The sequence below is a fragment of the Vicugna pacos genome, chromosome 11, assembly GCF_048564905.1.
Source record: "Vicugna pacos chromosome 11, VicPac4, whole genome shotgun sequence".
Lineage (NCBI taxonomy): Eukaryota > Metazoa > Chordata > Mammalia > Artiodactyla > Camelidae > Vicugna > Vicugna pacos.
In genome coordinates this window covers 78,609,038-78,625,040 of record NC_132997.1, presented here as the reverse complement: position 1 = coordinate 78,625,040, position 16,003 = coordinate 78,609,038, and the positions used below count along the sequence as shown (strand labels likewise).

Sequence of the window (16,003 nt, the reverse complement as noted above, 5' to 3'; positions counted from 1 at the left end):
CCACCCCAAACAATCCCATGCCCCCAAAGCATAACCACTGGAGCAAGAAAAAAATCTTTGCTCCACAATCAACTGTACAGAGACCAAATTATTCCTGCCATGCCTTAAATCAAGGTGGTACACTAAAGACTAAAGGAAACAAATCTTGAAGGAGATGAGAGGGTATGTTGTCTTTTCTAGCTGTTTTTAATGTTACCTCTAAAAACCTGCTCAAATATTTTCAATCTCTTGCATGATTCTCAGGACTGCCTAAGCCCCAAATGCCATTCTGCAGAGGCTCCAAGCTGAGTCAGCACATTGTTTTTATGATTGCAGATGGGCAAATGGAAAAACTGAGGCTTTGCACACTTCCATAAAGATCAGATGATGCCCTCAGTCTGTCTTTGCTAGCATGGGAAAACATTCTCCCTCTCAGATTACCAGTCCCTCCACCCCTGCACCAAGAAAAAAAAAGAGAGCGAGCGAGCGAGCGAGCAGAGAGTTTCATTTTGTCTCTCCTGGTTACCTGGTACCCAAAACCCACAAGGATTATACTGACAATGGCAAAATGAAATGCAGAGTAACTGAAAGTCAGTGTTATTTCCAGTCTCTGTAAAAATGACCCTAAGAAAACCCTGGGTAAAACGGCCTAGAGAAGAAAGGCACTGCAAAACCATTTAGATATTAAGCAAACACAACCTTTTCTGTGCTCATCTCCTCGCCCAAATCCCAAGTTTGATACAAAGCCACTCTGACTATTAGAAAGAAACAGATTAACTTTTAAACTCCTAAGCTCCAGCTAGCTATAATTTTGGTCTCTTTGACACATTTCATACAGCCTCCTATATCTAATCTGAGATAGAAATTTTATTCTTTCCTATCAAATTTCCCAAAGAATGACAATGCTAATAATCAGTACTGGGTGCTTCACTCTATATATATGAAAGTGGCAACTAAAAATGCCTAATATTTTTTAAAGAAAAAATAAACTCCACTACAATCAAATGAAACAAACATAAGGTAACCCCCCTAAATTCACATGCTTTTGAAAAGTAGTTTTCTATTTAAAAAACCATTTGTTACCTAAGAGTTCAGCAAGGTTGCAGGATACAAGAACAATATACAAAAATACATTATATTTCTATATACTACCTGTGAACAATCTAGAAACTAATAAAACAATTCCATTTACAATAGCATCAAAAAATAAATTTATCTCAAAGTATTTTATTTAACAAAAAGATTGCAAATACACTGAAAAATATGAAGCACTTTTGAAGGAAACTAAAGAAGACCTAAATAAATAGAAAGATATCCCACATTCATGGGATGGAAGATTTAATATTGCTAAAATTACAATACCCCCCAAATTGTTCTGTAGATTCAATGCAATCTCTATCAAAATTCCAACTGCCTTTTTTGCAGAAATGGACAAGAACCATTAAAAATTGATATGGAAATGCAAGGGATTCTGACAACCAAAACCATCATGAAAAAGAAGAGCAAAGTTGGAGAATTCATACTTTTCAATTTCAAAACTTACCTACAAAGCTACAAGAACCAAAAAAGTGTGTTACTGACATAAGAAGACATATAAATCAGTGGAAACAGGTTTAGAGTCAGAAATAAACCCTCATGTTTACAGTCAAATAACTTGTGACAAGGATGCCAAGACAATCCAATAGGGAAGTAGTCTTTTCAACAAATAGTACTGGAACAATTAGATATTCACATGCAAAAGGATGCAGTTGGAACCCCTACCTCACACCTTATACAAAAATAAACTCAAAATGGATTAAAGGCCTAAATGTAAAAGTTGAAACCATGAAAGTCTTAGAAGATAACATAGGCATAAATCTTTCTGACCTGGGATTTAGCAAGGGCTTCTTAGATACGACAATAAAAACAAAGTGACAAAGGGAAAAAAAAGAGAGAGAGAGAAACTGGACTACATCAAAATTAAAAACTTATTTGCTTCAAAGGTTACTACCAAGAAAGTAAAAAGATAACTCACAGAATGTGAGAAAATGTTTGAAAATTATATAGCTGATAAGTGACTAGTATCTAGAATACTTCAAGAATTCCTACAATTCAATAATAAAAAGACAAAATCCAATTAAAAATGGGCAAAAAAAATCTGAATAGACTTTTCTCTGAAGAAGATATACAAATGGCCAAAAAGCACATGAAGTGATGTTCAACATCATTAGCCATTTAGGGAAATACAAATCAAAACCACAATGAATACCACTTCACACCTACTGGGATGGCTATAATTTAAAAGGACAAAACCAACCAAACAAACAATAACAAAAGTTGGCAAGGGTATGGAGAAATTGTAATTCTCATACATTATTGATGGGAATGTTAAATGATGTAGTCACATTGGAAAACAATCTGGCAGTTTCTCAAAGAGTTAAAAACAGACTAACAATATGGCCCAGCAGCAATCCTACTCCTAGGTATCTACCCAAGAGAACTGAAAAGTTACATCGTCCATACAAAAACATGTGTACCAATGTTCACAGCAGCATTATTTATAATGACCAAAAACTAGAAACAGCCTAAACGTCTATCTACTGATGAATGGATAAACAAAATGTGGTATACCCCTAAAATGGAGTATTATTTGACCATGAAAATGAATAAAACATCCAATACATGATACATGGATGTACATGGATAAACCTTGAAAATATTACACTAAGTAAAAGAAGCTAGACACAAAAGGCCACACTATGTATGATTTCATTTATATGAAATGTCCAGAATAGGCAAATCCATAGAGACAGAAAGTAGATTGATGGTTTCCAGAGACTGTGGGGAGTGGGAAATAGAGAGTGACTACTAATGGGTACAGGGTTTCTTTTTGGAGTAGAAAATGTTCTGGAAGGTAGACAGTAGCAAAGGCTGTACAGTCTAGTGAATACACTAAAAACCACCAAATTGTACACTTTAAAAGGGTGAATTTTATAGTATGTGAATTATGCCTCCATTTTTTTTTAACTTAAAAAAGAACCATTTGTTACAGCAGTAAAGTGTTCCTAAGGAGAAACGGAATAATATGAGTTCCTTAATATGAGCAAAGGTTAGTTTTCCTAAGACCAGGACTCATAATGTTCTCAGCAGATTTGAATTTTTTCCAGGTATGTTATTGTACAAAGGTAACAAAGGAATTTTCCAAAGATTGGCTATCCTAACACATCAACTATTAACACTTGAGAAGGTATTCCCTTTCAGTCTGTATACATGTATATTTTTACTCATCTATAATCTATGCAAAATAATTAGTATAAATTTTCCCGTAATGCTGTATGACCTTTACAATTATCATTAAATGGTAGTTGACACTTTTAATTTCATTAACTTCTTCCCCTAGATGCCCTGCCTTGAAGTGCTGGATATATTTATTTATCTCCAATTTTTCACTATTTATAGATATTACTGCAACATATATACAACATAAAAAGCCAACATAGCTCTTTTCTTCTCTTGAATTGTATCACTGAATTAAGATTTCCAGGGGGAAAAAAAAAATTACTAAACCAAAATGTAGGCCATTTTTACAACTCCCAATTGCCTTCCAAAAGTATTACAACTTTACATTGCTTTATGCAACAAAAACTTGTATATTGGACATGACCATTTTTAATGCTTTGATGTAATCAATGTTAAAATATTTTATCAGAATAATCTGAGATTCTTCTTTAGTCTTCAAACTTTGGTTATTCAGGAGCTTCTAAAATCCATGAGCACTTGTTCTATTTCTTTTAAACTTTGTTTTTTCAGTTATTACAGTTAAGAAGAATGATTTTTTTAAATCCAGTATTCTTACCCTAAGGAGGACAGAACATGTAATCAATTGCCCTGTTATCCTTAAAAATATGGTCATCTTGTCAAGTAACAGCAACCACTAGAAAAGCCTAGAATTCAATCACAATAAAAAAGAAAAGAAAAAAACAAACCAACCCTACGATAATTAGCCACTTTCATGATTGCAACATCCATAACATCTATGAGCGCACACCGCCCAAGGTGTCTCTCTTGATTTGCGATCTCCAGTCTAGAGAAAGACCAAGAACAACGAAGAGTCTATAGAATCATTACATGAAAATAACAGTTCACTGAGCACTAAGCACCAGGTACTACTAGAAGTATTTTCAAAGATATTATGACATTAATCCTTACTATGTACCCTACAAGTTAGAAAACATTCATTTCACCACAGTAAAAAAACTGAGGCTTAAAGAGGCTAAGTTACTTGTCCAAAGTAGATCCAAGAAGAGTATATTCTTCTTAACCTTTATGTTAGCAGGTGGTGTTCTCCCCACAGGATGTGAATTCCCCACCTAGGTCTGACAGCAAGAGGAGGTTAGCTTTGGAGAAATGAGGGTAACACCATCAGTGCAGCAGCATCTATGACCAATGGTAGCCCTGATGTAAAATAAGGGGAGAGTTAGCCCCCATCACCTCCAGCAAGCCCTAACCCAGTCTAACACATCATCTACAGAGGGGACTTGTAATTAGTGCCCTAGCTCCCCCCTCCACAGCACGCCACCCCTAGAACTCCTCCGTGTAGACATTCTGGAATTGTCAGTGATGGGATATTGAAAGAAAGAAAGCTTCTTATTGTCTCTCCTTTTCAGTGTTGGTAGGATTTGGGGTTTCTTGTTTGAGTTCTGAGAAAAAGAAGATGAAAAGACAAAACTAAAACACATTATATTCAATCCTAGTCATCCATTTCCATGTATTTAGTTTAACAAATATTCTTTATATGCCAAGCAAATCTTACCGGAATTGACGCTTCCTACCAATAAACTACATGCATTTAGAGGAAAGGGCTCCTTCGAAAGAAACATACTACTTTATACATAACTAAAGTACTGTAAACTTCTAATTAGAGTCCAGAGGCTTGTTCTTAAAGGTTTAAGTAGTTTAGAGCAAATAAAACCATAAAATATTATGTTGGCTCAAGGCTATTTTGTGCATATTCCTGGTTAATAATATTTTAAATTGTGTTTAAGTTTGCTAATGAAATTAACCGGTCCCTCACAGTATTTGGAATGTTTCAGAATTGAAATAATTCTAAGACCCTTGGAGGGGAGGAGGTAGATGGTGTGTAATCCCCATAAAAACCAAGAGAAAAAGCAGAACGAGGTTCTTTCCTGTTCCATCCAGATCATACTAAGTCAGAACTGGTATTCAACAATGGTGTCTCCCGAACTAAAAGGCTATACTCAGGCTTTGGTGATCCTAACACAACCTCCAAAAATGAGACATGATCCTCTCTAAGAATTTAGCTTACATTATTAAAAAAAAAAAACCTGAAAAAAGGGGTACCTAGATGCATGAATGGGACAAATGCTTTGATGAATATTTCAGTGGAAATTTCACAGATGTGCACCTTGAACAAAAATTGAAAAAGCCAAATAAGTTTCAGCTGATAGTCCCCAATCCAATCTTCATCACTCTCACAGAAGAAACACCCCACCTCAAAAAAATCATTCAGGGATATCTAAAACAAGTTAACTCAAAAGAAAAAGAAATCTCTTACATTTAACTACCTGAGGCTTTAAACAGTCTAGGTATCAATACCCATTTCCTAAAACACCCTCATAGTCTAACCTTAGCAGAGTAAAAAGCTCAATTAAAGTAAACTAATAAAACAAGCTCACACATTCAGACTTATTTTCTATGTAACGAAATGCCTGTCAAAGATGGCTTGAATCCTGGATATCAAACATATTAACATCAAAATCACACGACAAATAAAAACCAATGGCAAACCTGAATATTTGCTTTTTCAGTGATGCAGTTGCCTTTAACGCCAACAAGAGTTTAAAGGTACCTTTAACGTGGAACTAGAAGGCCGGCTTATTAGAATGGAAAGAACTCCAGGGCAGTCAGGGACACAGGTTCCAGCCCTGCTGATGCTACCAGCTAGGTGGGCAGCCCTAAGCAAGTCATCTAACTTCCTCTCCTCAGGGGTCACTTTCCCTATTTAAGAGATTGACTGGACCGATGTTTCTTAAACTCACCTAATTGTAAGAATTAACCTCACAGTAACTATTAACAATATGGGATCCCAAACCCCCTTCCCCAGAAATTCTGGTTCAGGAGGTCTTTGAGTGAGGCTTAGGGACTAATTCTTAATAAGTGATCCAAGTGAGTCTTATCATCTGCGAAGTTTCACAAACACTGGACTAGATGATCCATGAGCTGCCTGCCTTCCAGCTCTGATTCTACACCACCTGAAATAGAAACATAATGATGTTCCAAAAATATGCAAAAATGATAACAGTTTAACATGTGTTATTGCACAAAATTAATAAATATACAAGATCATAGAAACAAATATATTCACCCCTCCACCCCCAATACCATTCATTCCTCTAAACACCAATAAAAACATCCTCCTAGATTCTAGGCAAGTAAAACACTTTTTCTGGTGAGGGAAAAAGGTTTTCATGTTAAACTCTCAGCACATTAATATGGAAAGACTGGTGTTACAGGAAGAGAGAACTGTACACCTAACGTTTTAAGTGAAAGTTACACATTACATTCTTCCCTTAAAGAGCATCATCTGGTGAGCCTACCTGTTCCTAGTTTAAATAAAGCTAGAAAACAGCCTAAGTCTCTAGCAGCTGTAAAACAGTGAGTTCTGCAGTGGAGGGATGCAATTGTTACAAAGCTAAAAGAAGCGAAGCAAAGCAAACAGCAACTGGTTACTAATTCTGCAAATTCAACCCCAGCCTAGACACCTGGGTGGCTAAGAGCCCACCGCCTTTTGTTAGGAAGGTTTTGTCAGGTGTCTGGAGAGCCTCTAGTGCACCTTCTGCACTCAGAGGTAGCAACATTTCATTTAACTTTTCCTTCCTCTGCACTATTTTGCTTTAGAAGGTTTTTCTAAAATTCTCATAATCCTCTAGTGGGTTTTACTTTTACTCTCTTTTTTAGATGTATAAGTACCTACAAAACTAACAAATGAAAAAGAGAAAGATGGATGGCTGGAGCACAGAGGGGCAGGGCTGGACAGGATGCTCCCTGGCAACCATTTAGCACAGAAGTGGCTACAAAGGATGTAAATAAAATCAAGACTAAAGCACAAAACTGGGTTTGGGTCACTCTTGCAACACAAACCAATAAGAAACTAAGAGTGAAACATGACTACACACTTTAGCTCTTAGGAAAACAGTTGGAGAGTCATCCACTGCAGTAGCACAGGGCAGTGTTAGCATAAAACATTTTCAAAGTGAACCTTGATGCTGGACACGGAAATACTGGAAACGGAATTGTTCAGATTTAGGATCACCAACTGTTGTTAGGTACAACTTCACAGAAGCACTGGGTTTAAGGCCATGTATATGTTTAAATCCACTTAGCAAGCCCTGAGGCAATGTTTTGACCAAACCTCACACTCAAAATAGAAATGCAAAATCAGGACCAAGAGGCTCTGCATAACACAGTGTTTAAGAGGGCAGGTTTGGACCTCAGTTAAAACATCATATCAACAAATTACTGAGTGACCTTGAACAAATCATTTCACCTAAACCTCAATGTCCTCATTTGTACAATGGAGAAAATGCTTCCCACAACTATCATGGGATTTAAACAAGGTGATTCATGTATAAAGCATTCAGCCCTGTACCTGGTATGGAGGAAGTAACTGAGTAATAATAATAAGCTAACTGTGAAACTAGTTATTTCAGTGATCAAAATATCAGTGATCAAAATAACTGTCTTCCCACCTCAGGTAAAACTATGAGTTCCCTGGTAGCCAGGCAAAAAGTTCCAATCATCAGAAAGAAGATATTTACATACACTATGGAAAGGTAGCTTTTCATTTCTTTCCACATTACAGAGACTTCCCCCTTGTTAGTAAAGAATAAGTCAGACTAATGCTGTCGAGCTGTATATAGGAAAGGCTTCAAAAATGCAGACATTTAATTGGGAAGGGTAGTTTTCAATGAGATGTGGACTAAAGATCTGACCAGTTTGGGGGAGTTACAATTGGTATTGTTAGGAGAAAGAGGAAAAGAGAAGAAGGAAAAGTCTTCAAACCACCCCCACATAGCATTATTCAATAGAGAAAAACAAAAGAAGGTTGACTGTTCACATTATTTCATAATTGAATTAGAAAATGAGAAAGAAATAAAAAAAATCAGGTGGAGTATTTTAACTAACACAGAAGAAAGAAATACCACAGCTGTTAGTAAGGTTAAAGTGGCCAAACTCATGAAAAACAGATCAAGAAAGAGACAGTGAAAAATCAATTATTCGTATACTTCAAGTAACAAGCACCCACTCTATCCTTTTAAGATCATGGCTTAAACTTCCCATTGGCAAACAACTGTCTTTGCCTGCTCTTTAGAATATACCACTAGCTTGAATGTACCTTTAACTTGTACTATCTTCTTAACCAAATAAATCATTCTGATCACGGACAAAAATAAAATCTTGTGCATTACATTTTTTTGAGTTAATGGGAAAATATTAGCAATTCAATCACTCAAAGGATACATTTCAAAGAAAATACTGTGAGGCAATTTGGGAAGTGGGAGGTGGGGGAAGTTCCCAGTGAAAATAAATCATAGGAAAACTGTTCAAGGACAATCAAAAACAAATTTCAAAATAATGCAAATTTTGAAATTGTGAGTTAGGGGCAGGACTAATGAGTTGTGAGGTACAGAACTAAATTCTCAAAATAAAAAAGATACAGAAGTGGAGAAAAGACTTCAGCTGCGAGTATACCCCAGTGCTTTCAATCCATCAATAGATATGCAAACATTCTGAATAATTATAAAAAAGAATAAATTACCTGTATCAATATTGGGAAATTTAGCAACAGAAAGAAAATAAAGTATTTCAAAGGCATGTTCAAGCATTTCAAGATTCTCTTCTGTATTACAGATACTACTGCAAAATGAAAGGAGAGATTGCTCAGATGCTCTAAATAACAATTTAGTTGTGAGAGAATGACACCCCCAAAAGAAGTTTTGTCACCTAGAGATAATGGACATTTTCTTTTCACTGTTTAAGAATCCAGAAGAATCTCCTTCTGCTTTTAAATGCAAATTAGCAATCTCTGAAGCACATTCTGCTCTATTCCTTTATCTGAAAATTACTGCAATGTGATTCTGTTCCAGAGAGGACACCATTCAGGCAGGAAAATGGAATTGGGACAACTACACACTCTATGTTCAGATCATCACATCCAGTGAGCTGTCACCACTTACACGTGGCCTTCTTCAGTGGAGAGACCACATCAGTGATCAAAATTCTATTTGAAGAAGGAAAATTTAGTTTTGAGGGGTATCAGTTCATTAAAGGTTACATCCGTATTTTAATACATGAACATGCACCAACCAGCATCACAGCAATTTAAAAACTCAGTATCCCTTGGTTTTCAAATAACAAAACTAGCCATTTACTGGAAATTTTTTTAAAAGCAGAATTTCAGAAGTGATAGTCTGAGTTGCTCTTGATCTGTTTATTACATAGTAAAACAAACCACAAACACCACGATGCAAGAAAGGTGAGCACCCCACACACTCTGCACCTTTTTTCCCTCTTAAAACTCCCTGGAACAGTGAGCACTGACTTGGAGATATACTTCAATTTAATGTCCCAGGCGACCAAGGTTAAAAAGAGCACTTTTAAACCAGAGACTCAAGAAATAAATAAACCATAACAGAGGAATCTATCCCATTGCTAAAGGTTCAAGGTTTCTGCCAACCGCACTTGGTTTGGGAGATTTTATTTGTTGTCAGGTAAACACAAACAATGAAGAGAGCAAAGCAAGAGAGAATCTCATAAAGGGTTAACTTACCTCTAGTCTTTCCAAGTTAACATATTGACAAATAACTTCAGTTTAAAAAAAAAAAAACCCTCTTTTCTAGCTAAGGCAGGTCATCTAAATGAGTGAATTTTTTTGGTGATACCTGGCTTACTCCAGCCCTATTCTCAAAAGCAGACCTTAATCTCCCTCCCTACCCCCAACCCCTACCCCACAGGCCACCAGACAATCCGGAACAAAAGCTATTGAAAATGTCCTTCCAATCTCTGAAACGTCCGTGATTGTATTGGGTTTAGAAAACCTATTTAAACATTTTCCAAGTGCCTGCAATTAGCACATGTCAACCAAATGCCACATACAGCACGGCATCAGGGTCCCCTACTTCCATCTACCCACTCAGAATCCAGGCAATGAATGCAGCAGACCCCCGAAGACCAGAGTGCAGAAGAGAGTACCATGCATAGAAAATAGGAAGCCTGCTTTTTGATATGGGAAAAAGCAAGTGACGGCAGTCTTGTGTTTTTACAGAACCGAGAAGCACTTACTAGTTCAATCCATCCTCAAATCCATGCCATCCTTTCAACCATGCAATTAAAAAGAGGAGAAATTCCGGTCAACTCGCCTTAGGGGGTTGGTCTGAGGGTAGAGGATTTAAGCAAGAAGGAGGAATGGAGAGAGAAAGAGCAAGCTAATGAAAGATACCAAAATTTCCCACCTTTCTTAAATTCTTCCAGCATAGCGTCCAACTTGGTGTCATTGAAAACAAAATGCAAGGGGTGGTTATAAAATTTAGTGATGGTTTTCAGGGGAGTACAGTCATCTGGATCCACGAAAGCCAAGTCTTTGACAAAGAGGAGGTCCACGATATTGGAGCGCTCCCCCTCAAATACTGGAATGCGAGTGTAGCCGCTCTCCATGATCTCCGACATGGTGTTGAAGTCCAGAATGGCTTCGCCGGTGATCATGAAACAGTCCCGGAGAGGAGTCATCACGTCCTCCACCGTCTTGGTGCGGAGCTCCAGAGCCCCTTGGATTATGTTCAGCTCCTCCTTAACGAGGTCGTTGTAGGGGTCTGTGACCCGGAGCATCTCCAGCAGTTTTTCCCGGTTATAGACGGTGCCTATTTCCTGGCCCAGGACGCAATCCAGCAGCTTGCTGACCGGGTAAGAAGCGGGGAAGGTCATCATCATGAAAAACTTGGTGAGAAAGATGGTGTTGGCCCCGACAGCCAGGCCGTGCCGGGAGCAGATGGCCTGGGGCACGATCTCCCCAAAGATGACAATGCCGATGGTGGAGACCACCACCGCCACGAGGCCTGAGCCGGCGATGTCGTCGAGCAGGATGGTGAGCGTAGTGTTGACCAGCACGTTGCCCAGCAGCAGCGAGCACAGCAGGTAGTTGCCCTGCCTGCGCACGGGCTCGATGCGCTTGGCGTAATTCTTCTCCTTCTCTGTGCCGCAGTTCTGCACGATGCGCAGCTCCATCGGGTCCAGGGCCATGAGTCCCAGGTTGAGGCCGCTGAACATGCCCGACAGGCACAGGAGCAGAGAAATGAAGATCACCTGCAGCCAGAAGGGCAGCAGGAACTTCTTCTCCTCGCCCACGATCATCTTGGTGTCCTCGCCGTCGTGGTAAATCCAGGTGGTCTCGGCCCAAGGGGGCGGTGGGAGCCCGGCCACCCCCGAGCCGCCTTTGGCCCCGACGGCGCCACCCGCGGACCCCGGGCTGCCGGCGCCCAGGGCTGGCGTGGAGAGCGACGTGCACAGGTAATAGGACTTGCTCTTCTCCATCTTGCGCAGCGGTTTGATCTCGATCTCAATGATGCCCGATGTACGGCGGTTGAGGATAATATGGGGCAAGATGATGATATCTGATGTTCGGATGCCGCAGCGCTGGGGGCCGCTGTCCGGCTCCGGCGGCGCGGGGCCCCCGAGCCCGCGTTCGCCGGGGCTGTGGCGCTGACGCTCGTGCTCGGTGAAGGCAATGCGGGACCATGTCTCGTTGTTGATGTTCTGCCCGTACACCCGCAGCTTGACCCGGGTCCGCTCGCTCACCCGCAGCGCCCCCCCTTCCATGAACGACACGTCGTTCGTGTCCTCTAGCCGCAACCCGATGATCACCGTCTCCTCGTTTTCGCCCGCCGCTGTGCAGCCGCCCGCGCCGCACCAGCAGCTCAGTAGTAGCAGCGGCAGCAGCCGCCCCGCGGCCGCCTGCAGGAGCCCCCGGCCGCGGGCGCTGAGACTGCGGCGAGCCGCCATCTTCCAAGTGGGCAGTGCGGCGGCTGCCTGCCCGCCCGCCATCTTTACTTCGGGTTTACAAGAGCCACAGCCAATCATAGGGTGGCTGTTCCAGCTGCGGCTTCATCCTTCCCACCCGGCGGCGCGAGCACAGGCACCGTCCCCTGGGCGAGATTGCAATGCGGTGTCCGCAACCAGTGCTCAGCAGTCCGCCTCCCTGACTGACACTGACTCGGCCTGGGCCAGCTGTGGAACCTCGAGGCTCGCGGGAGGGGGTAGAGGGGAGGAGGCAGTGCAAGCCGCTCCCCCGAGAGGCAGACCGACCAGCCAATCATGAGCGGATGCCGGCCCTCCCAGCCAGGGGGCTGGAATGGGGGGCGTAGCCGTGAGCCGCGCCACAGACCAATGGCAAGGTAGGTGGGTGGGGAGAGGAGGGCCAGCGTCCTTCTTAGCACGCCAAGTTTCCAAGTGAAAGGCGCGTGACTCTTGTGTATGTGCGAGGGGAGGAGGTGTGGCCAGCCGGGGCCCGACAGCCAGTCACAGATGAGAACTGTACGAAAGGGGGTGGGGCCCCCCGTCCGACTGCCAATGAGAAGGGGCCATTCTCGAGTCCGATGCTCCCGGAGGAGAATCCGTAGTAGAGCCCGGTACCTGGGTTGGCCGGGTTGGACTAATGTCCTGCGGAGCGAGACGGCCGGGTATCGCAGCCCCGCGCTGCGGGCTTCCGCGTGTTCAATGTCCGTGGAGAGAGGGCTGCGTCTTTCTACCCCGGTAGCCCTAGAAGCCGACTAGGGACGGCTTAAGATGCACAGGAACCTAAAATGAAGCCGGGCGACCGGCCGCGCCCCAATTTCTTTATTTGTGCGCGCCTCTCCGTCCGGGATAAGCGGTGGCGGTTTGGCCCCAGCACTACACGGACCCGCTCTGGAGCCTCTCACTTATCCCTGAAGGACAGGAGCATTCTGCAGCTCACGGTCACGTAGCGCCACCTGCCGGTTGCATGGGCGCCTTGCAACGTTTTTCAGGTGCGCCGCAAACCCGAAAAGGTGTGCAAAAGGTGGGAAGGTTAGAGTTAGGTCACTTTCCGTCTTCCAAGTCGTAAGAATCCCCTCGTTTTCTTGCTGAAAGTATATATTCCCTGGGACTCATTCTATACGTAATGAAATGGTAGTACCCAGGAATCTGTATTTCTACCAAGCACTGGGACAATTTCGGGAAATGGGAAGGGAGCAGATATCCTATGCAGACCCATAAAGGCTCATTCTTAATCACACTGACCAAACCCTGCTAGGTTCATCAGTCGCTCAGGAGAAAAAAAATCATTAAGACCTAGCTCTCTAGGACTCCCAAACCTATTCTGTATCTGGAGGAGACGTGGTAGCAGAGTAGTTGCCAAGTTTTGTTTTTCTTGCAAATTAAACGTCCAAAAAAGAATTGTGTGTGTGTGTGTGTGTGTGTGTGTGTGTGTGTGTGTTCTGCAAGCACATTTTCTTCCCTTTTGGTAAACCAAACGGAGTTTTTATTAATTTCTGGAAGAGATGACTGCAGTGATCTCCTCGCTGGTCTCTCCTCTTCTACACCTGCCCCCTTTCCTTCTCAACCCAGTATCCAGAGTGGACTTGTTAAATCAGATGCTGTCCTTCCTTGTTTGAAACTCTTCTCTGGCTTCCCATCTCATCACAGTAAAAGCCACAGTACCTACAATATCCAACAAGGCTCTAAAGGTTCTGACATCTTCCCTTTACTTTTGTACCCTCACCACCTGCTGCTCCAACCAGATTCTCCTCCCTGTTGCTTGTTCTCTCCAGGGATGCTTCCCCAGGAGCCTGTGCACTTGCTTCTGTTTCCTGCACAGGGGACTCTTCCCCCAGATGTCAGCACAGCACCTTAGTTTACCTCCTTCAAGACTGCTCAAAAACCACCTTTTTAAACTTGTAAACACTCCCCATACTCCATCTCTACTGTGTTTTCCTTAATTTATATCTGTCTCCTTCTTAGTACAACTTTAGCTTCCTGAGGGCAAGGATTTGGTCTGTTTTATTCCCTGCTCGGAGCCTGGAACAATGGTTGATGCCCAAAACAATATTTGTAAAATGTGAAAGAAATTAAAGAATTTTTATTCTGTTTATTTCAAAGAATGTCTCCAACTCTAGTTTCTAGCCCTTCAGTTTCTGGTGCTCTTTCCCCCACCCCCAATCTCATACTGCTGTACTTGAAAAATAAGTTCAGATTTTAAAAAAAAACTGATTCTCAGACGTGGCATGCATTTATAAAAACAGCATTATCAAAGCTTCAAAGAAAATAAAAGTTGAGATTTTCAGGGATATCTGACAAAGGTTAAGGCTAGATCTGGCCCTTCTAAGTGATCTCATTGAAAATAAAACTTTTAACTTCATAAAAAGTGTAAGTACAAGTGTGTTTAAGGGGCTATGAGGGAAGATGACTAAAGGCTGTCAAATGCTGAATGTACACTTTCAGAATAAGAGTGTGGAGAAGAGGGCGAGGAGAAACTTGCCAAACCTACAGACATCTGCGCATTTCACAGAAAGCTAGAACAGTCAGAAAAGCGTGGCATTCAGCAAGTTAGAAGTGAGTTAGAACTTCATAGCAAAATGTCAGAAAGGACCCAACAAGATAATTGACAGTATGAAATAAATGAAGCTCAAATTCACACAGGGAATTGCTGAGTGATGTTTATCCTGAGGGCAGGGGGAGATAATATTCTTCATGTACACTCGAGACACAGAACAATCTAGATACCCAAGCCAGGTAATTTTTCCTCAGCAAGTGGGATCTTCCTTCAAGTTTGAGGCTTTTTAGCTGGAGTTACCCTCTTTGTGAGGGGGCTGCTGGTATAGGCTTGACTTCCAGGGGCTTCCCAGTCTGTCCATCTGGTTGAATGGGGGGCAAGGGCAGCACCTGCTTCTAGGGACCTCTTTAAAAATCTGGCAGGAAAAAAATACAACAAGACCCTGAATTCTGAACATGTTTCACCTCCAAAAGGGGGCTACAAAAGGCCCGAAGTTGCTAAGTGGTTGCTGTGGGTGTCCAACCCGAGGGAGGTTCTGAATTTGACCTTAAGCACATCATTTAGGTAAAGCCAGAACCTCCTAGCAAATACCTTCCCTAACTAACCCTCCCTTCCTAGAATCCTCCATTGGATCCTAAAAGGGGAAGAAGAGTGCCTGTTCAGTTCTCTCATCTGCAAGGACTATGCTCCCATGTCTGCAGCTTCAGAGGTTTGGGGAGGCGCTGCATTGAGAACTATTTTCAGGAGTTTCATTTTAAAGATAGCAAGTAAAACACCAAATGACTCTCTACGTATTTTGTTTCTCAATATAAAGCTCTAATTTTATTTTAAAGCTTTTTTCTTCTCCCCCAAGAAAAATGCCTAGTTGTAGAAAAACATTCCAACTTATTGCTTCAACAGTGACAGTTTAATCTCACCAAAGCACCCGGTCTTCTGAGGAAAAAGAGGAACTGGGCAATGCTGGAGTTACCCAAACTTTCCCTCCAATCAAATCTGTTCCCCCTGAAACAACACTGTCCACTTGTTTAAAGACATAGAATTCTTTGAGCTCAACTGAGAATTTTTCACAACAGTGGACAAAAAAAAAAAAAAAAAAGAACGAAAAGAAAATCAGCAATACCACTTCCCACTCTGCCGCCTCCTCTTTCCCCTCCGGCCCTCCCTCGCTCTCAGGTGCACTGGACAGCACCCCACACCCCGCTGCCCTTCACCCAGGAAGACTGCCCCTCCTGAAACTCCCACAGGGCAGCCCCGAAGGCCTCCTTCTGCTGCTCCAAGTCCACTGTTTGCCCTGCTTTGGGCCCCCTGTCCTGACTGCCAGGCCCTGCAACTGCAGAATGTTCTAGAATCTTTGTTCTTTCTGATTGCTGTGCCACCCCAGTTCTAGCCTCCAGCTCAGTCTTGGACAGAGGTATCAAAATGGTCTGAGCTCCATTATCCTTATCACCATGAGTAATCACC

At 42.0% G+C, this 16,003-nt stretch overlaps 1 protein-coding gene across 3 annotated transcripts in view; it reads right to left on the bottom strand.

Moving 5' to 3' along the window:
* The window catches only part of CNNM2 (cyclin and CBS domain divalent metal cation transport mediator 2), a 126,084-nt gene extending 113,811 nt beyond the window's left edge, over positions 1-12,273 (bottom strand). For 2 of the 3 annotated variants that reach the window (XM_031682673.2, XM_031682674.2), the window contains exon 1: positions 10,491-12,273. In XM_031682673.2, coding sequence (XP_031538533.2) covers positions 10,491-12,111 — 1,621 coding nt within the window. In that variant the 5' untranslated portion in view covers positions 12,112-12,273. Of the gene's footprint in view, positions 1-3,892; positions 4,659-6,017; positions 6,231-10,490 lie in introns of those variants that run through there. The other variant, XR_012077560.1, reaches the window with a different exon arrangement.
* Between the last annotated feature and the right edge of the window lie 3,730 nt (positions 12,274-16,003).